Genomic DNA, 23308 nt, shown 5'->3' with positions numbered 1-23308 from the left:
TATACAGTGTTTTTTTGACACTGGATCTTGCTATCTTTTCTAGGCTGATCTTGAATTTGTAATCTTCCTCTCTCAGCCTCCTGAGTAAATGGGATTATAGGCATGTGCAACTGAACCCAGTTTTAATTAGTTTCATACTTCATATTTATCAGTTCCATGTTCTTTATGATCTATGTCTCATTGGTATTGATAATACAATAATCTCAACACTACTTTTGTACCATTTTTAAGTTTTTTCTTTAAAAAGTGTTATTTCTAGTTATAATGTGTTAGTTCTAAACAGCTTTACATTTTTAAATAGTTTTGCTTTTATGGCTTTCAGTAATATTGAAAATCATATAACTCTGACTATAATTTTATGAATTTATTCAGGATAACGTTACTACCTACACATAACCAATTTTTTAAAAAGTATCCAGGGAATTTTAAACAATGCTTACTTTCTCATCAAGCCATATAAAATTTTTCTTTGATATACTACTTGAAACTGTTTAATCATCAATCTTATTTGTTTCCATGAACTATCTAAAAAACTAAATAAAATCTTACACTGCACCTTAGTTTTCCTCATTTGTGATATTTTCTAATAACTGAGTAGCATAAATTTGCTCTATACCTCTCTTCAGAATTTCTCCTATATTGTAAATGCACACAAGAATATATGAAAACATTATACAGAAGATTTAAATGAAAATCAGATTTTGAAAATTGCATAAGCAGTGGTCTAGGTTCTAACTACTATATAAAGATGTAAAGTCACATGGGTAATATTTTTAAGTAGACCTTTGACATCTAAGTTACTTAGATATAAATTTTCATTAATTTCTTTATTATCTTTATGAAAGAAACTTTCAACACACTTTCTGCTAAAATAAATAATAAATTAACATATCAGATGGTAGGGCTGGGGATTTAGCTCAGCGGCAAAGCGCCTGCCTGGCAAGCGCAAGGTCGTGAGTTCCGTTGCCGGTACCGGAGAAAAACCAAAAAAAAAACATATCAGATGGTTACAAAAAGAGCTCTCTAAAATATAATTTGTATAAAGTTTAATTCACAGATTAAACTAGAGTAATTTTCTTCATGAAATATATTTTAAGTCATTATTTTCTCATAATTAAATGATTATTTGAAAATTGCTATTACTATACACTTTTCCTAGAGTTAAGTGACATATAGGTTGAAAATAAATTTAATACCTTTAGATTATATTTATGAGCCTTATCCAAAATAGTTGGTACCAAGTTATCAGTAGCTTCTCCATTCTCATCACTTGAATCAGGTGGGTACCAAGATAGCGCAAGTACACCTAAGTGGAAAAACCAAAAAGCAAAGAAATAAGAGACAAGAACAAGAATGACTACCAGTATTCTAAAAAAGGTATTAGTGATTAATGTTATACTATTTAGTATTTCTAGGAAGTACTTCTAAGATTTAGAGAAGTACTAAATCATTAACAATAAAACAGAAATATACACATTCAAAACAGTTTGTTTTATTATATTCCATCAAACTGAGTAAGGTTATTTGCTTACTCTGTTTAGCCAATACTTATGAACACTTTATTAAGAATCAATTTTTTTTAATTAATAGACTTTTCAGAATAAGTTTTAGGCATACACAAGAGAAGCAAAGAAAGACGAATTCTCATATAATACTTCCTGCCAGTCCCCATCACTCTTCCTTAGTTTTCCCCTATTAACATCTTTGATCTAATATCTTCTATTGCACTTTTTATAAATGATGAAGCAATACTAATTATTATTAACTAAAGAGCACAGTTTACATTGGGGTTCACCATTTGTGTTGTAGAGTTCTGTATATTTTGACAAATAGCTATATGCTCACCATTACAGTAGCAGATAATTTTACTATAAACCTCTGTGCACCACCAATTTATTCCTCCTCCCTCTCCCCTCACCTCTGGCAATAACTGATCTTTTTATGGTCTTCATAATTTTGCCTGTTCCAGCGTGTCATACATTTGGAATCATAATGTATATAGATTTCCTCACTGGCTTCATTTACTTAGCAATTCGCCTTTCAGGTTCCTTCATATATGTCTCTTTATGGCTTGATAGTTCATTTATTTTTACTGCTGTATAATATCCACTGTACGATATATATCCATTACCAACCAAAGAAGATCTGGGCTACTGCCAATTTTTTCCAATTATGAGTAAAGCTTCAATAAACATTCACGTGCTAGTTCTTGTGTTGTCCATAATAGCTTTTAACAGAATAGTTATAAGAATTAAAATAATTAGAGTTTCATCCTGTAGTGTTTAATTACTTCTGCAGTGAAAAATTGTAAGAAACATCAGTATTCACAGAAATCACTAAATGGAGAGGAGACATTTAGGAGCTACTAATTCAAAACTTTATAGAGAAATGGGGCACAAGCAGAAAGGTGGCACTCATCTATTAATTAATCAACAGGCTTTTTTAAACATAGAGAGAAAAATAATGTTACTAAAATTATAATGGAAATTCTAGGAAGTTTAGAAACAGCCAGAGACCTGAATTTTAAGACTTAAATTTTGTGGAGGCCAGACTACATATAAAAGTTCTGTCTAGAGGAATAAGACAGAGTGTTCATTAAAGTTAACAGGAAAAAAAATGACTGTATTCTATCCACACTGAAAATAAAAACAGCAAGAACATGACAGATTTAAAAAACGAAGAACTTAGGGTATATGGAGCTACAGGGAAGCTCCAACTGGCAAAGAAGAATGCCATAATACAGAGAAGCTGGATGAGTAGGATCAGGAGAAAACTGCCCAAGCTTAGCCCCGGACAATCCCCGAATAAGCTGAAATTTGAGATGCCCACTAACCCAGCTTGTAATACCATCAATGAAGAGTGAAAATGAAAATTTTATCAACATGTGGCCAAATGGTCCAGGCAAGACAAAAGGTTAGGGCTTAAGATACATTCTCTGCCATATAAGAAATTTAATGTTTCTTTCAAATATCTCAAATTTATGTCAAGCTAAAGATTTAACAAAAAGAAAGTCAAGTCCATTTATAAACATAAATGTATGGTCATTGTAGTACTCAGGTGATATGCTTTCAACAAAAGACATCTTAAAGTAATAAAACAACCAAACAAAAAACCAAATAAAAACACAATTCAATAAGACTAAATTTACATATGATACAGGCTTTAGAATCACCAAAGAGAGAATTGAAAGTTGTAATTATAGAAAAGACAGCCATCATGCAAGACATAATGGGAAATCTCCACAAATGTAAGAAATGTAAGAAATACGAATCTTATTAAAAGAGATGAATAGTATCTTCTATGAGCTCAACAAAAGATTCAACAAAACTGAAGGAAGGATCAGGGCACTTCTTGACAACTCAAAAGGAATTACCAGAACTGAAACATAAGGAGAAGTGAGATTAGGGGGAAAAAACAGAACAATACATTCAATAGTTGTGGGACAAATATCGAAGTTCCAGCACACATGCAACTGTAAACCCAGAAAAGACATAAAGTATGTTTGAACAATAATTACTAAGAATTCTGCACACAACCAATGATAGCTATAAAGCAATAGACGTAGGAACATGTCAGAAGGATAATGAAAAATAGTAACAGCACAGAATTTTCAAACTGGTAAAAAGCAAAAGCAAGGAAAAAATTTAATGTACCCTGACAAAGAGACAGATATACACACTAAAATGAGAATATAGAAAGGTTTCTTAAAATTATAGTAGACTTCTAATTAAGAAAACAATGAAAAACAGAAAACAAAAGAAAATAGGGTTACATTTTTATTGTTCCAAAACAAATTTAAACCCTCAAAAAAATCTGTCAATTGAGACTTATAAGCAGATGAAGTATCATTCAAAATATAGGACTAAAAAAGAAAAAAACTAACTAAAAGATTTCATTGTAAGCTGAACAGTAATTCAAGAAATGTTAAAGGAAATTTTTGATAATTTAATTATAATTAATATAATTAATATAAATTAATTATAATAAAGATGATGCCAGATACACAAGGGTTTACACTAAAAAATGGGGCATACTAGAAATAAAATAAATGAATTTTTTAAAAAAAGTTTAGTCTTAAATATAACAAACCAGGTACAGAATCTATATGGTGAAAATGACTTCCCAGAAATTCAAAAAATCATAGGCAGGCAGGCCTGTCTGAGTGACTCAGCCCACTGAGGTCCAGGGAAGTAAGCAAGCACCTCTGCATATCTTCCTGTGGCCCCATGAAGCAGGAGAGCAGCCCAGTCTCAGCTCTGGCCTTGAGAAATAATACACGTTAGCACCACCCATCTCACTACACAGGCCCCTGGAAGTGGCAGAAAGAATAAATTTAAGTCAGCTTCTGCAGGCCCATGCTTCCATCAGTCACTGGCAGGCACTGCCTGAGCTCACTTGTGCAGCCTGGTTATCATGTAGGCCAAAGACACTGACACATAAATCAGTCGACTATTACAGAACTATGCAGCACTCATCTGAGCTCACTGGGGTGGTCCTACCCTTAAATGACAATGGAAGCCAATGAGCACTTCATACCCACACCCAGGTACACGACCCTGAGAGGAGTCAGCAAACCTGCCATGCAGCCCAGCTGCCAATGCAACCCCACAATCCCTGCAGTTCAGGCCACTGAGACCCCTACACCAATGCTGATTATAGCTGAAAGAGCTACACATTCATTACACTAACTTAACTACCAGGAATAAAAACCAAAGCCACATATCCAACCAACACCACAGGACACACTGCCAACAAGAAATGTTTTATTATGAAAGCTACCCTACAAAATTGGAAGAGGCCTCAGACCCACCAAATGCAGAAATACCAGTACTGGCACATAAGAAGCATGATTAACAAGGTCTTATAAAGTCTCCAAAGGCATAAAGCAACCCTCTAGCAATGCATCACAAAGAAAAGGAAATCAACAAATTGCCAAATACAAAACTGAAAAGAAGAACTGTAAGGAAACATAATGAGATACAAGAGAACACAGACAGACAAGTCAATAAAATTAGGAAGACAGCCCATAATAATAAGAAATTCAGCAAAAAGACAGGGATCTTTCAAAACAATTAGAAATAATGAGTCTAAGAACTACGTAAATGAAATTTTTGTTTTTGTTTTTGCTTTTCTCCGGTACCGGGAATAGAACTCACGACCTTGTGCTTGCCAGGCAGGTGCTGTGCTGCCAAGCTAAATCCCTAGCCCCAAAGAAATTTAAAATGTATAGTTCAAAGTCTCAACAGCAGAAAGGATCAAGCATAAGAAAGAATTTGTGATTCGATTAAGGGCTGCTCTAATGGCCTTCCTATCATATCTGTAAAACCCTAATTACAATTAAATTCACACTCAAAAGTATAAAAAGACTTCAACAAAACATTTGTGAAGACACAATTCACTTCACAACAGCATCTGACCCGAAGCAACAAACATGGCTTAAATATGGAGGTCATATATTTATGTGACAGTCTCAACCATATGAACATGTGTGTTTGCTTTTTTTGTTTTGTTTAGTTTTGTTTTTGTTTTGGTACCAGGAATTGAACTCAGGGCCTCGTGCTTACCAGGCAGACACTGTGCCGCTGAGCTATCATCCCAGCCTGTGTTTGCCTTTGTACTGAGAACAGCTTGTAACATGCAGACTTAGACATGGAAGTCCTAAATTTAAATTTCAAATTATATCTTAATTAAATTTAATTTTATGTTAAGAAATATATTCAATATATTAATATCATGTCATACTTAATTTCTGAGGTTAAAGACAGATCTTGTGAAATAACAAGTTGAAAGTAAAGGAAACAAAAGAAAAAAAAGAACAAAGAAAGATTTATGGTTACATTAGCAGTGTTCCAAAAGTAGAAAATTGGAAAAAAGGCACAGAAAATCTACTTAACATAATAATTGCTGAAAATGTTTGAACTCTTGGGAGAGATATGGACATTTAGGCCCAGGAAACTCAAAGGACCTCCAGTAGATTAAAAAAAGAAAATCTGTTCCCAAGGCATAATACAGTCAAATTGTTCAAAAGTAAAAGACAAAAGAGAGAATTCTAAACAGTGCATGAGAAAAATCATCAAGTTTTCTATAAAGGAATAACCATTAAGAGTAGACTTTTCAACAGAAACATAGGCCAGGAATGACTGTGATGATACATTCAAAGTCTTGAAAGGAAAAAAAAAAAATGGCAAACAATGCTATTCCCAGTAAAGCTATCCTTCAGAAGTAAGAATTAAAAACTTTCCAAGACAAACAAAACTGACAATGTATCACTACTAGACTGGTTCTACAAGGAATGCTTAAAGGATTCCCACACTAGAAACAAAAGAACCATAACTACCATAAAGAAAACATAGAAGTACAAAATTCAACAGGAGAGTGGACACACAGAAGATAAAGAGAATAAAATGACACTCAATACTGAAAATACAAAACTACAAAGATGAACAAGAAAAGAAGAAAAAACAAAGGATACACAAATAATCACAAAAAATTTTTTAAAATGACAGGAGTTTGTCTTTACTATTCATTAGTAATGTTGAGTGCCTGTGGATTAAAGTCCTCAATCAAAAGATACAGTACAGACTAACCAAATAAATTTTAAAAATACGTAACAATGAGTTTAATATAAGAAACTCACTTTAACAGTAAAGACACACAGTCTGAGAATAAAGATATACCATGCAAGTGGAAACTACAGATTAGCAGAGAATAGACAGCTAAACTTTTACCAGATAAAATAATTTTAAATTGAAACTGTAAAACAAACAAAATTCACTTTACACTGATAAACAGATCAATTTAACAAGAGGAAACAACAGCTGTAAATATACATGCACCCAAAACTGGGGTATTCCATTACATAAAGCAAACATTAGATCTGAACAGATAGATTTTAATTATAATAATAACAGCTGGGACTTCAACATTCACTTTTGTCAACAGACAGATAACACACATACAAAAACAAAATCAACATTTCTAGGTAAATGGATGTACCTTGAGACCATACTCTTTTTTTGTTTGTTTGTTGTTTGGTTTTTCTTCCAGTACCGGGAATCGAACTCACAACCTTGTGCTTGCCAGGCAGGCGCTGCACCACTAAACTAAATCCCCAGCCCCAAAACCATACTCTTAAGTGAAGTAAGTAGGACACACATGTAAATACTGCCTTGTTTCTGTGGTGCGAGAAACCGAAAGTGTAAGTAAGGACCAATATGTAAAATAGGTATTGTGAAGTAGGATGAAAATGTTCAAATGGGGAAGAGAACAAGAGAAGGGGGAGGGGGGAGAAAGAAGGGAGAAGTAAAAACAGAAAGTGAGAAAAGAAGGAAAATATGAAAACAAAGCTTTTGTAAATGGGGAGGGAAAGGGGTTGAAGGGAGGGTAGGGAAATGGGAAAAAATCAAGTAATATCATGTACAGGTATGATGAATGTGATCTTTATATATACCTAAAATGTACCAATAAAAATCATAAAAAAATCAACACAGAGTATTCAGAGGTATGCTACAAACTAAATGAACGAACCAAACATTCATTTACCCAACATTTCACCCAAGAGTTAAAGAATACACTTTGACTCAGGGAACATTCTCCAGGATAGCGCATATGTTATGTAATAAATAAGTAATGCCATGCATCCTCCCTGCTCATAATGTAGTAAAACCAGAAATGAATAAAGTAAACTTCAGCAACTGTATAAATCCATGAACAGTAAATGACATTCCCTTGAATCAAATCAATGAAGAAATCAGAAGGGAAATTTTTAAGAATTTCTGAAATAAAAGAAACTGAAAACAATTCATCCAAATATATGAGACACCACAAGAGTAATACTAACAGGAAATATTACAGCAACAAATGCCAACATGAAAAAATAATAAATTTAAAATAATCTAATGACAACTTAAAATAGAAAGCAAGAATAAAGCAAATTCAAAAATTAGTAGAAGGAATAACAAAAATCAGAATGCAAGCAAAGAAAAAAAATACACAAAATACCAATGAAACAGAGTTGGTCTTTTGAAGGTATGAACAAAATTGACAAATATTTGGCTAGCCAACTGGGGGTAGGGATAAAACAGAGCCATTACCACTGACACCGAGGAAATACAAAGGATCATTAAGGAGAATTAAGAACAATATGCTAACAACTGGAAAACCTGAAAAAAATGGAAATATTATGTACATATTTATCAAAATTGAACCATGAAGATATAGGTAACCTGAATAGAGAAAAACAGCAAGACTGAAACAATGATAGGGAAATCTATTGACAAAGAAGAACTACACAGCTTGACTCCTGAATTTTAGTGAACCTTTAAAGAAGAACCATTACTATTCTGACAGTATTCCAAAGTATCAAAAAAGAAGGGAATCCTTCCAAACTCATTCTAAAAGGCCAACACACCGTAGTACGAAAACCAGAAAAGTACACAACAAAAAAGAAAAATTACAGACTAATATTCTTGATGAACACAGATGTAAAAATGTTCAAAAAGATACTAGTAAAGTGAATCGAACAGAACATCAAAAAAAATCCACATCATGATCAAGTTGTCCTTATCCCAGGGATGCAAGATATTTCAACATACACAAAACACTGTAAACATATCATATCATATTAACAGAAAGGACAATTTATGTAAAACAGCATTTAATAAAATTCGGTATTTCCTCACAATAAAAATTTTCAAATAATTAGGTAAAGAAGTAATTTGCTTCAATACAATATGTTGTATTAAGCTATATATGACCAATCCTCAGCATACTTTATACTGAATGAAGAAAAGTTAACATTATTTCCTTTAAGATCAGGAGTAAGATAAGGATATCCACTTTTACAACTTTATTTAATATAGTACTGGATGCCTTAGAGCAATTAATAGTAGTTTTTCTTTAGGAACACATAAAATAGATCCAAATAAGAAAAAATGAGGTTGAATTATCCCTATTTGTATATGATATGATTTTACATGTAGAAAAACCTACAAACACCACAAGGGAAAAAAGCTGTAAGAACTGATAAATGAATTCAGTAAGACTGCACTACAGAAAAATCAACACAGAAAAATCAGCAGCACTGTTATATACAAACAACTGTTTCTGAGAAAGATAATAATCCTATCACAATAATCATAAAATGACCTATACATAGGAAAAAATAAGGAAGTAAATGATGTCTACAATGGAAATTACAAAACACTGATAAAAGAGGACAGAAAAAAATGTGAAGACATCCCATGGTGTGGATTGGAAGAAAATCATTAAAATGACCATACTACACAAAATAATCTATGAATTAAATGCAATTTTTATAAAACCAATATACTACTAAATGACACTACCCAAGACAGTATAGTTCAGGATAAAAAGACACAGAGTTATGGGACAGAATAGAGAATCCAGAAATACATCCACATTATTACAATTTTAACAAACAGGAAAATCCTACATTGAAGAAAGGAAAATACGTTCAATAAATGGTGCTAGAGACAGGTGATATCCACATGCACATAAGGAAACTTGACTCTTACCTCTCACCATATACAAACATCAACTGAAATGAATCCAAGAATCATACAATTCATCACCAAAACACTACTCAAAAAAATATGGAGGAAAAGCTTCAGAATATTTATCTGGGCAAAGATTTCTTGGGTATGACCACAATACAACAGACAACAGAAGGAAAAATTGAAAAATGAGGTTACTAAAAAGCTTAAAGACTAAAAAGCTTCTGTACATCGAAGTAAACAATCTGCAAAATATGAGAAAATATTTACAAACTATTCACCTGTGGGTATAATTTTCAGAATAGGTAAGGAATTCAACTAACTGAAAACCAAAAAATAATAATTATAATAAAAATGTGATTATAAAAGGACAAATTGTGCTTGCTTAGGTACCACATATACTAAATGGACAAATTACCTGTGACAGTTAACTGATTATGTCAATTTGAGTAAGAAACACCCCACGAAACTGATCAGCATAGTTCTGTGTGTGGCTGAAGGGATTTACTCACAACACAAGATCCATCCTGGGTGTGAGTGGCACCAAAAAATGGCAGGCTTTCCGCCTGAGTGGAATAAAAGGCAAATGATAAGGAAAGCTCACTGCTATTTCTTTGGAGGAGCTCCAGTCTTCACCTTTACCTTGGACGTCATCTCCTGGCTTAAAACACAGACCCTTCAGCCTTCACTACAGACCCTGACACAGCTTTCCCCTGCACACCCTTCAGCCTCCTGATATGCACTCACACAGGACACTGCAGTAAGCTCCCGGCCTTTGACTGGGTCCTTTGGCTCTCCAGCACAGACAGCCCTTCTGCAGTCTTCCACACCTGACACTGCAGGTGGCCACTGTAAGCCAATCTTGTAAATTCTTATATATTTGTGTATCTTGTATTAAATCTGTTTCTCAAGTAAGCACTGACTGATACATGACCTAAACAAATATTTCCCCCCCAAAAGCTATACAAATGGACAACAAGGGCAACAAAAATATTCAATATCAGCAACCAGAAGGAAACTGCATAGTCAAGGCCACAATGAGGTATCATCTCATCTCAGTAATAATGACTATTATCAAAAAGGCAGAAAAAAACAAATGCTTGGTGGTTGCAGAGAAAAGGAGATTCTCATACACTTTTGGTGGAAATGTAAATATAGCCATTGGGAAAAAGAGTATGAAAGTTCCTCAAAACACCAGAAACAGAAATACCATATGATCCAGCCATCCCATTACTCAGTGTATACCCAAAGGAACTGAAGTGTGCTGATACACTGAAATGAAGTATATTTATCTCAGTACCGATCACAAAACTTAAGATAGAGAATCAGCCTACGTGTCTAGCAATGGTTCAATGGATAAGAAAACTATGGTACACAATATGGTTCACAAAACGAAGTATAATTCTGTCATAAAAAGAATGAAATTTTGTCCACTACAGCTATATGGATGGAAGTGGAGGACATTATGTTAAGAAAAGTAAATTGGGTACAGAAAGAAAAATGTCACATGTTGCCACTTGTATGTGGAAACTAACAACTGATTTCAAAAGAGAAAATAGTGGTTACCTGAACAAGAAAGGTGGTGAAGATGGTGAGTGGTGGTTAGCAGGTACACAAGGGTGCAAATAGGAAGAGTAATTCCTTATGTTCTATAGCGAAGTAGGATAACTGGTTCGCAACAATTTATAGATACTTCGAAATAGCCAGTAGAGTACTTTTAAGTATTTCTAGCAAAAATAAATGATTTATGTCTAAGGTGAATAAGCAATTATCCTGGTCATTATGTATCTTATCCCATAATCTGAACAAATACTGTGTCAAAAAATAAAAACATTTGAAAAATCTAAGCAAAAAAAGTTGAGTCCTACAGAAATGAAAACCTACATTATATCCATAGAATGGAAGATTTGTTATTATTTAATATGGTGACTTGAATTCAATATTGTTAATATATCAACTTTCCTGAAAAATGAAGTATAGGTTCAGTGCAATTCCAATCAAAATTCCACCAGGATAGTTTGTACATATGGACCAGCTGATTCTAAAATGTATATGGACAGACAAAGGAACCATAATAGCCAAAGCAATTCTGAAATCACTCTATAGGTTTTCAAGGCTTATTATAAAGCTATGACACTCAAGAAATCGTACTGGATAAAGGATAGACAAAAAGAATTGATAGATTAGAACAGAGAAGTAAATCCAAACAAATTCAGAAGTAAATCCAAAGCCATATGATTTTTTAAAATAAAAATATAAGGTCAGTTTAATAGAGACAGGACAGACTTCTCAACAAATAAACTGTCAAACAAAAAGATGATGTGTTTTCAATAATCTACAACTATCCTACACAAGATGACATGCTTTCAATAAACTTAGGAAACATAGGAAAAAGCAGGGGGGAAAAACATATTGCCAAGAGATAAAGCAATCAATACAACTACATTCAAGTAGTTAAGAGTCCTACATAACATTATCCTTTCATAACATTAAGAGTCCTTTCATAACATTATGAAAGGTATACAGGATATATCTCTACTTTACAATGACAGATATGTTTAAAATTAATGCAAACAAGTTAGTCTATAAAGAAAATTTATGACATCATGTTAGATGCTATTAAGTACACTTAAACTTCAAAAACTAACTCATCTTCTAATAAATTCTATTTCTCCTACTTTTTATATGCAAATTTTAAAGGTAGGAGATGCAGAAATAAAAACTGTGACCTTGAAAGCCAGGATATTTTCGACTTACAGAAAATATTCTATTATTAATTTCCCTCTAGTATTTTTGAAGGACTAATGAATACAACAACACAGGCAGGGAATGTGACTTACTCATCTTTTTGTCCCTAGAATCTAATAGTAGCTAAGGACATGCTGGAAACAATATTTTGTGTGAAGCTGAAGGAAAAGGAAGAAAATTTTAAATACGTACAGTGAATTACTTACTAGGTATAATACTTTTCTATAATTGCCATAAATAATTATCATAAACTTAGTTACTTTACCTATAAATTTACTGTGTTGCAGTTTTCAAGGTAAGATATGTGATATGTCTCTAAATAGGCTAAGACCAAGGCGTTGGATCGGACTGATCTCTTTCTGGAGGGTCTAGGGAAGAATCCACTTCTTTGACATTGAACTTTACAGAGGCCAAATCATATTGTGGGTAGTCTTCAAAGATAGCAACGAGGGATTGAGTCCTTTGTACACGGCATCCTTCTGGCTTTCCTTTCTTATTTATAAGACTCCATGTGATTAGAGTAGCCTGTGACATGTAATCTAAAATAGCGGGATTTTAGGATCAGTTGATTAGCAATTTTGCAACTGAAAACTCTAATTCCCTTCGTCATGGAAAATATAAACTCCACAGATTCTAGGGATCATCTGTGTTATCCCCTGGGAGCCACTATTCTGGCTTTCCAACTGGCTTTTCTGAAAACTGCATTTAAAAAGAAAACGTTATCTATTTGGTACTTTTCCAATTGTAAAGATATCAATATAAGAACTAGAATATATTCTGACATATAACCCTTTGTCTAAAAGAGCTGAAAGGGACACAGATAGCCTGTTATGATATATTCTAATAAGACACTGTATATTAATTGGACTGGTAAACAATACGTCGTATTATCATTTTTTCAACAATAAAAAATTCTGGGTCATTAGGATTTTCAAGCACAATGATTTTAACTGGAAAAGAACAAGATCAACTAGCTTGTATTCTGTCACATATCAGTGTGATTACTTCACACAACCAATATTTCTATAGTGAAATTATTTTTTGCATATGCTAACGGAGTATAATTTAAAATTTAACTGTTTTAAGATAAATTTTTTTATTTTCAAATTTTTATTTTATTACTATCAGTTTTTCTTTTTGGTCAGCAGAAAATCCAGATAAAATAATAATACATTAATAATAAAATCAGCATTCACAATAAAAACAATTATAGTATGTCAATGTTCAGAAATAATTCATGTTCATAAATACAATGTAGTTGGGAAACAGTATATGAAGGAAGAGTTTTTATAAACATTAGTCACAAAACTAAATATGAACTAAAACATTGTGCTTAATCAAAACTAAACCATGCCATACACAGTAAGATATATACATTCATATAGAAAATATATACTTCTACTGCACAGAATATATGCATGTTATATATTATAAATATATAAAATATAAAAGTTATATCCTTAAATGAGGAAAACTTCATTGTACAGAGTTCAATGTGTAAAAAGAAAATTAATCAATACTTACAACAAAGTAGTCTCTCATATAACAAAAGATTAAATGTGATATAAATTTTCTTATGAAAAACAGAAAAAAATCATTTCAAAAGTTTATCTCCTGTAAATTAGTAAATAAAAAGATACGCACATAAATGCTCACCACACAGAAGTCAATAGTGTCTATATAAGCTTTACCAAACCTATTTTATGAAAAGAACATACAAAGTAGAGCTAATATATACTAGAAAATACGATGACATAAATAACTGACAAACCAGTTACCCCACAGAAGAAAACTAAATCAGCTTACACATATTAAGGTAGCCCTAGATTCTATATAGGTTTGTTCACTGAAGAGCCTTGAATTTCTTTCTGTATAAATATTAACTCCACAATGAGTACATTAGTTTATGGAGAGCTAGGAAAATCTGAGAATTTCCTCTTGGATCTAATTTTTCTTGTAGTCCTACTATCAGCAGTACTAACAAGACAAAATTGAAACTGCAAAGTTTTACAAAAGTGTATACTAAAAAAATAAAAGCTTTTCTGGCACCAAATTATATACAATATGACTACCTAAAATACATGTAGCTGTAATACCAGAAAAAAACAGAAGACAAAGCAGAGGGGGAATACTAACAATCAGAATAGCCAACGATGTCCCACCAATTAAGCCATGGTGTATAATGTAAACTCTAAAGCAATTACTTTTGTTTTTTTTGGTTTTTTTTGGTTTTCCTCCGGTACCGGGAACCGAACTCACAAGCACTTTGCCGCTGAGCTAAATCCCCAGCCCCTCTAAAGCAATTACAAAACAAATAAAGTGAATGAATATATGAATATAAGTACTAGGCCAGAAGAGAACATAAAATGGAAAAATATGCATGTTCAATTTTAAGAGAAGGTAAGAAGGAGGAAAAGAAACACAAACAGGGCACATGCAAATTAAATATCAAAACGCCACATTTAAAACCTTATCATGCATGCCTGTAATCCCAGCACTTGGGAAGATGAGGCAGGAGGATCGCTGTGAGTTCGAGACCAGCCTGGGCTACAAAGTGAGCTCAAGGCCAGCCTGAACTGTATACAGACTCTTATCTCAAAATGACAAAAAAAAAAAAAAGAAAAGAAAAAATCTTATCATTTCATTAAATACAAATGAAGTAAACACAAAAATCATAAAAAAGGAGACTGTCAAAATTATTTAAACGGAGAAGCAAAACAAAGTCATACGCAATATTTATAAAAGTTGAAACAGTCCAATTGTCTGTTGATATTTGAATGCAAAGTCAGATTTCCTATAATCATATAATTGACAATTACTCATCAACAAAAACTACCACTACTGAGTATTTAACAATATAGGTACATTTTAAAATACTGTACTAATAAGACACAAGTGATGGATGACTCAGTTTTCATAAAGTAGTAAGTGAAAACTACGACGACAGAAATCAGATTCATAGCAAGGATAGGGATAAATAAGGCAACCATGATGAAATATTTTGGACTACAGAAATATTTTAATTCTCGATTCAAGTGGTGTACACTTTTGAGAAACACTGTTGAGCTTTTAATTTAAAGTGGGGGAATTCACTGTATTCTAGGTAAATCATAAGTGAGAAATAGAATTAAATTAGAAATCAAGCTGGGGAGATAGCTCAGTGGCATAGGGCCTGCCTGGCAAGCACAAGATCCTGAGTTTGATTCCCAGTACAAAAAAAAAAATCAGAAATCTATAAAAAATGCATTAAAAATGAAAACACTTAAAATTGTAGAAATTAAATAACATACATTAAAGACACTAATAAAAGGTGGTTCCTTGAATTTTTAAAAACACAGGTTTTAATTTGGAGCTTTGAGTTCAAACATGTAATATGTGAAGACTAAACAGGAACTTAATCTTCTACCAAAAATTATATACTGTGTATATATACATGCACATACATAAATAAAATAATTACCAATAGAAGCTGAGCGCATTTGTCTCATGTGAGTCTCTATGACAGAAGGATCTCGAGAGCTGTAACTTCCCAACTCAGGATAAAAGCTGGAGCCAATGTCATCCGGGGGGTTGTGTCTCCCTTGTGGATAATTCTTGGCTATTCTAGGGTCCCAGTGCTCTAACACTGGGTGATTCCAATGTATATATTTACCATCAAATTGTGGATTTCCATACCAACTGTAATAAAATACATGCAAAAAGTAATTCAGAGGTGGCAGTTCTTCAAGGTTAATAAGTTCAGAGGCTTTGGAAGGTTTCATAGTGATTTCAACACTTTTTAAATTCTTGGTATTGGTTTCACTGTTGATTCTGCCACTCTTTGGTAAATTTAGTTTTTTCTCCAAATGAACAGTTTGTTGATGAAGTTCTGGAAGAAGGTCAAGTCCAAAAGGAACTCCAAAAGTAGCCGTATTTGGTCTCAGCATTTTTAAACTCATCATCAGAGAGAAAATAAATAGAATAAAAAGTGACAAAATGATGCAAGTCCTTCTCCGAAATTTTGCCATGATGACATACTTTTAAATTCCAAAACAGTACATGTTCTGCTGTAATTTATTGAAAAAGATAATTAGTAAGTTGCATCAACAATATTTTTTCCAATGTCTTCAAAATGGAAAGTAAAATCCTTAATTATCAGATTTAAGATTAATAAAATGCACATTAATTATATCATCAAATATTGATGTTTGTGAAAGAATTTACATATAGCTACACTAAATGGCGGCACTGATTTGGAAACACCACCATTTGCATGCCAATTACACTTAGAAAAACCTTGTATGAATTTTACTTAAGAAAATGAAAAATTTATTTTTCTTTCCTTGAACAGAATTTATGTACACTGAATACAGAAAGGGAACATTCCATCTATAGAAATGAAAATTTTCTAAACCTAAGTGTAAAATTCAAAATCAGAGCTAACAGAAGTAAATAATTAAAAATATACTTTAATAGTAATAAAAGTGGATTTCCATAAATGCTTTTTTGACTAAAACTTTACCAGAAAGGAATAATTAAACATTATAAAAGATACTTTAAAATAAGACTCAATCAGACAATATTTTTTAAATGATAGTAGATACAAAAATAATCAAACATTAGATATTCTGACCACTACCAAAATGCTATGATTTGAATGTGTCCTCCAAAATTCATGTGTTGGAAACTTAATTCCTAATTCCCTACTGTTGAGGGACTGAGCCTAAGGGAAAATGTTTAGGCCATGAAGGTTCCCTTCTTTAAGAAAAATTAAGGCTTCTATCAAAAGAGCTTGAGGGAGTTCTATTTGGCCTCTTACACTCTTCTGCCAGGTATAGCTCCTGTTCTTCAGATAATGAAACATCAAGATACCAGACTGAAAGCAAAAAGCAGACCTCACCAGACAGCAGGTCCTGCTAATGCCTTGATTTCAGACTGGTCAACCTTCAAAACAATGTGAAATAAATCTCTGTTTTTTATGAATTATCTAGTTTCAGGTATAAAAGCAGAATAAAATAGACTAAAACCCAAAATAACCAGCGATTTCTGATGAATATATACAGAACACAGACTCACTGCTGTGACATTCTGTGCAAAAATTAATCTTACTTATTTATGAAGATGCATGAGATGGTATGTTAATGATATACACATATGTACACATACATATACTTTTTATGGACACATATACATATTTTTACACACATACACAGACTATCATAATGTATATAATCAGTCCTCCATACCTCTGAGTTCTTCATCTTGGATTCAATCAACATCAGATGAAAAATAATTGGGGGAAAAAAACTTGTATCTGTACTGAACATATACAGACATAATCTTGGCACTAATTCCCTACAAAGTACAGCTATATAGCATTTACAATGCATTAGATTAGTAATCCATAGATGATTTAAAGTATATAGGAAGAAATAGTTTATATTCAAAGACTACACCATTTGATATAAGAAACTTAAGCATTTAAGAATTTTGGTATCCATGGAGGTTTGTGAAATTAATCCCCTATGCAGGTACACAGGGACAACTTTACATAGAATACAGTGTAACATTTAAATAAATTTGAGTACAGTGGTACCTCAGTTCACAAACTTAATTTGTTCTATGACTTTGGGTTTGTGTTTGTGTGTGAACAAAGGCCACGGTCATGTTTGTTACCTAATGCAGTTTCCAAACAAAAACAAAATTTTACCAAATGCTTGCTTTTGTTTGCAAACTAAGTTATCTTAGTTAACTCATGAACCCAGGTACCACTGATTATACATATATTTAATGACAGGCAAACATGATAAAATATTTAGGAAAAATAAACAGAAATTATTGGATTATTTATATTTACAACTTTCTTAAAGTCTTCATTTAAAAATTGAGAAGTCAAAAAAAGAATCCTACCAGTAGAGTGGAAAGAAGAAATTATTAATATACAATCTTCTTATTCCTGAAGGGCCAATTCATAATCTTTCTGACTGAGCATTGCATAACTCCAGAAAGCTATGCACTTGTACGTGTGGAATGTGGCAGGCTGGTTTGTTGGATAGGAAAAAATGAAACGAACTGTATAGTCATTTGGTTCTGTGCCTACAATTTGTTGTCTTGAAATTTCCAAGTTACAATGACAATGACAAATCCTTCTCTTTGCTTAAAGAAAATGAACTTTTAGTAAGACATGAAGCAGAAAAAAAATGGAAATGATCTCTATAGCATTATATATAGAGAGCAAAGAAATATACTTAAACATGTATGATACATGTAGCTATAGGTGAGAAAATAGTAGCTATTTCATCTTCTAAATTTAGAACATAGTATTTCATAATGAAGAAAAGCTTGGGGCAAGTATTTCATAAGGAAATAATGCTAATGAATGCTTAAGACTCAGAGGTAACAGAAGCAATAGCTATTAGATTCCAAAATTAAGAGACTATGTTTTGAGACACTTGACTTCAGTTGGGTGAGAAAATACAAGAAAGACTCAAGATATGCAACAGTGAGAACACTGACTTTGAAATCTGAAAATGTAAGTTAAAATCAGCCATAATGACCTTAAAAAAGGTTTGTCTGCTGACACAGTTCTTCTGTGAATCATCCAAAAACGTGTTTGTGAAAGAAAATATAAAAGGATAATGTTTAATCAGACAGTAAATATTACTTAGGATTTAAAAATAAATGAGAAGTGAAGAAATCATAAGAAACAACACTGCATTTTTTTTTACATACAGTATTTTCAGATTCATTCTCTGCATCTATCCATGAACAAAAACACCTAACTGTAAATTTATGATGGCTACTTTCTGTTTCTTTCTTGCCTGTCAATGTAATCTCTGAAGCTGGTCCCTTTCTCTTCTTTTTACATAATTTATGTGCAGATGATCCACTGCCTCTATCCTCATCTCCGTATCTTAGTTAACAATATTAAGTCATTTCCATCAAAAGGAACCTGGTCATTGTGATTAAAAGTTATTCTGCAGTTAAAATGCCCAAGTTCCAATTCTAGCAGTATCATTCTTTAGTTATCTGATTTACTTAAGTGACTTGATTGAATTGTATTTTTTTCCTCCACTGTAAAATGAATCAGCTTGAAGGGGGAAATTAAAATTTCAAATAAATGCCTGCCCAGGATGCCCGCTAAGACCAAATGGACATGTCCGGCAGGTGGCCCGATAACAGAACATTTCTTCTTTTGTGCAATCCATTTCTACTGCCTTTGTATAACTGATGGCCTTGTAATATAACTTAAAATGTAACAGGGCATTTATTCCTTTGTTAACCCATGCTTTGTATAACTGATAGCTTTACAATGTAACTTGAGATGTTCAAACTGCCTCAGCAACCCTCAGTGTCATTCAACAGTCTGATCATATGCACCAAATCTGCCTGTGTACCTCTCTGCTCACTTTCCCTCTAACGCCCCCTAAATCCAATGGGCAGGGTTCTGGCTCTCTGGGAGAGATCCTAGTGAGAAGCCCACCAGTGTAATAAACTGCCTTCTTGGTGCTCTTTCTTCCCATGTTTGGTCTGTTTTCTCTAACAAGCTCAATCACATTATTTTCTGTGAGGATGAAAACTTAATGTGATATTGTAAAATCAGAATCATGTCTGATTTAATATAAAACTAAATAAATAATTATTGATGTGATGACAATATTAAAGATGGGTGTTTGCTAAGCAACCATAACAAGTGTATGGTTTATTCTAATCGGTTTTTTTCTCCATATGGTATATTTAAAAAATATCACTTATACTTCAGGTCAAAGCGGAAACGCTGTCTCCTTTCTTGATACCTGTAATGATTCCAGAGCAAAACAGTCTATGCAGTCGTGCAGAACCTATAGCACGCATCTGTAGTGTTTTTAAGATAAAAGATGTTAATGTGTGAATTGTTTTTTCTACACTGAAGCCTCAGTATTCAGGTTTAACTGTAGTGTTGACACTTTGCAATAAGTAAGTAGGTTGTGGGTTGCAGTTTGGACACTTGTCTCTAAAAGATTTGCCATCACTGATTGGTACCAGGCACTAGCCACATTCAAGTTGGTATTTCTTACATTATGTATTGCATCAGACTATTTATTTACATGTTTATGCACCCTAGAAACGAGTCTTTTTTTTACAGTCCAATAGAGGCCAACATATTTCACACATAATTAGAAATAATTGTTCAGCTCAATTTAGTTTCTGGCTTCTTGCTTTTGACACTGGAATGTATTTGAACAGTACGTACATAAACAAGACTCAACTGACTAAATACACACTTGGCAAGTTTAGGATCTATAATGAGTATAGTATATAAAAGAATCATAAAGATTATATAACTTTTAAAAGCTGTTTAAATAAAAATATTTAAAACGTTCAAAACAGGGTAACCCATTTGGGATCCCTTGTCTATCAAACATTCCCCATTCTTTTTCCCAATAAAATTTCATATTCTAAAAAAAAAAGTGCAAAACCACAATGATAACATCTGATGATGTTGCAGGGAAGAGCTGAAAGAATTATTTATTTAGTTTCAACAACAACAAAAAATAAAGTTTCAGAAGTAACAGAAAAGAAGACAAGTCAACTGCATATTACACAGGTTCTCAAAGCTGATAGCTTCTGCATTCAGAAGTTATACATAATACCTTCCTTTCAAACTAGCTGAAACTATAGTGTTTATTTCTGTGTTTTGTTTTTAATCTTCTTAAAAACTACTTAACTTGAATGTGTAATAAGGTCCAACAAATTTAACATCCCCAGTCAGCTAAGCGATCCAGAATATCTGGAAGCAGCATGATACTATTACTGAAAAAGTATTTTCAGCTATCATGTAATCAAGAAAAGTCAAAAAGTTTCCATCTTTAAAATTATTATCAGTTAAACTGTAAAGACACCTCATGCTTTTTCTGTTTTCTTTTGTATAAGATCACTGGAGACAATACAAGAAGACACATCTGGAACTTTCAGAATCAGTTTTGGTACTAAGGCTTCCTTTCCCAGGTCAGTTTTACAGTAACACATTTACCTTTTGGTTCACAGTAAATCAATTAGGAAGATCCTCATTAATTCGTTTTAATCTTCACAACCATCTTTGAAGCAGTTTCACACCCGTTTACAAGTGATAACACTGCACAGCTGATTAACTACTTCAAAGTCTCTGATCCAGCAAATGGCTACATAACCTGAGGTTCATCAACCAGCGAGGGGTAATCTGACTTTAGAACTTCAGCTGTGGCTCTCAAACTCTCTTCCCAGAAGGTAGCACAATAATCTTTGTGCCATGAACAAACGGTGCAGATATACCTATCTTTTCATTTAAAGATTGTGAATTTACAAAACAATGATTAGCTGTTACCTAACCCAAGAACCGTGACCCAAATTTAATCTAAAGGCAGTTTAAGTAGGTTCTCATCATACACCCGCTACACCATGTGAACGAATAGCAGCAGCACCTCTGGAAATGTCAGGCAGAGCCTCAAAATTCACCAACCTCACAGCATGCCTCTAGTTTTTCTGAGTGTTTACGTAGAGCTCCACGAAAGTGAAGTAACGTACTGTCATGAAAACAACTGACAACTGTATTTCCAACACGTTTAATATGTACTTTGTATTTCTCTTTCATACTGCCTACATTAACGTGAGCACGCCATCATCCCACTCTTGTTTGTTTTTTAAAATTGTATTACACTCTTCCAACTGCCTGCAGATTGTTTTGTTTTTAGAAAACAAAAATACTCGCCCCGTAAGGCTGGACCTTGATACTTGGCAAAGGATACGGTCTACAATGTCAGAGACAGACGCTATCAGTGAATGCAGAAGCCGTCTGCACGGCGGCCCAGCCACCCTGTCTTTCTGTCCCCGGGCCCAAAGGCGCCGAGGAACCGGCAAGCGCAGCCCAGGCCGGGCCCGGCTCCCTCCGCGGCTTCCGTCGCCCGCAGGCCGAGCGCAGCGGCGCGGACTAGGGGAAAGCGCGGTGAACGTCGCGGTCCGCCCGAGGGTCGCGCTGCCGCCCGGGGGGGCGGGCACGCCCGAGGACAGCCGAGGTGACAGCAGGCTCCGCCGGTTACACGGAATAAAAAGCTACCAAAATAACCTAAAGGTAAGTCTGGGTCAGCGATCACCCCGCTGACTGCGCCCCTACAATCCGGACCTCTGGCTTCCCGCCGCCGACCGAGGACGCGGGGTCAAAGGGCGGCGGGGGAAAGCGGCGAGCCGATTGGCTGGCGGCGAGCGCGCAAGCGCAGTTGTGCGCCGCGGGCCCGCCGCCGCCGCGTCACTGGGACCCCAACTCCGGCGGCTACTTACCAGGCTCTGGGAGTCGGACGCCAGCAGGGACTCGGCTGGCCAAGCGATAGTGACCCGGAGAAAGACGGAGAAAGCCGAGAGCTGCTGAGCCCGAGCCCGACCAGGCCCGCCTCTCAAACGCTCGCTTAAGCCGTTTCACGAGCCAAGTGGAGAGGGGCCGGCGGGGCTCGCGAAGTGGGCGGGGAGAGGTTGGCGAAGGGGGCGGGGGCTCCTCGAAGGGGCGTGCCCAAGAGGGCGGGGCTTGGGTTTTTTGCTCCGCGGTCCGGGGAGCCTCGCGGCGGGGAGGCGCGGAGAAAGAGGCGGAAAGTAGGGGAGTTGACCCTCCTCTCTACTAGAAGTTGTCTTCTGAGGCTCAGCTGGGAAGCTCTGTTTAACAGAGGACAAACGGTTGATTTTTGTTTTTCAAGTTAGACGTTCAGAGTACACTGGTTATTTTCAGAGTTCACAAACTAGGTTACTTTGCCTCTTTTCCTTTGAACGCGTCTTTGCCTGGAAGTCCAGAGTAGACAGATAAAGGTGACATTTGTAATTTGCAAATGTATTGAAAGTCATATTTGTAGTCAAGTCGCTTACTAGAAATAGTACAGTAGAAGAGAAGAACAGAAGAACTGTGGAAGTAGAAGTTACAGCTGAGCGTGTCTATCTTACATCAGCTTTAGAAGCCAAGAGAATTACCTTTTGTTTAGGTTACCTAGTAACAAGGACCCATTGACCCGCAGGCTAGACATCGTTGGTGTAAACGTATTTGTGAAGACTGTTCTTAACAGCTCACC

The 23308-nt window shown here is 34.5% G+C and overlaps 1 protein-coding gene across 5 annotated transcripts in view; it reads right to left on the bottom strand.

Annotated features, from left to right (window-relative positions):
• Positions 1-22735, bottom strand: part of Manea (mannosidase, endo-alpha) — a 34600-nt gene extending 11865 nt beyond the window's left edge. Inside the window, exons 1-4 of one of the 5 annotated variants that reach the window (XM_005377775.2) lie at positions 22007-22142; positions 18153-18282; positions 15724-16309; positions 1197-1306 (exon numbers count right to left, since the gene is read on the bottom strand). In XM_005377775.2, coding sequence (XP_005377832.1) covers positions 1197-1306; positions 15724-16270 — 657 coding nt within the window. In that variant the 5' untranslated portion in view covers positions 16271-16309; positions 18153-18282; positions 22007-22142. Of the gene's footprint in view, positions 1-1196; positions 1307-15723; positions 16310-18152; positions 18283-21255; positions 21340-22006; positions 22143-22535 lie in introns of those variants that run through there. The other 4 variants (XM_005377776.2, XM_005377774.2, XM_005377777.2 and 1 more) reach the window with 4 other exon arrangements.
• Between the last annotated feature and the right edge of the window lie 573 nt (positions 22736-23308).

Source organism: Chinchilla lanigera, unplaced genomic scaffold (genome assembly GCF_000276665.1).
Source record: "Chinchilla lanigera isolate Chin_1 unplaced genomic scaffold, ChiLan1.0 scaffold00010, whole genome shotgun sequence".
In the NCBI taxonomy this organism is placed as follows: Eukaryota; Metazoa; Chordata; class Mammalia; order Rodentia; family Chinchillidae; genus Chinchilla; species Chinchilla lanigera.
This window is presented reverse-complemented; position numbering and strand designations above follow the sequence as displayed.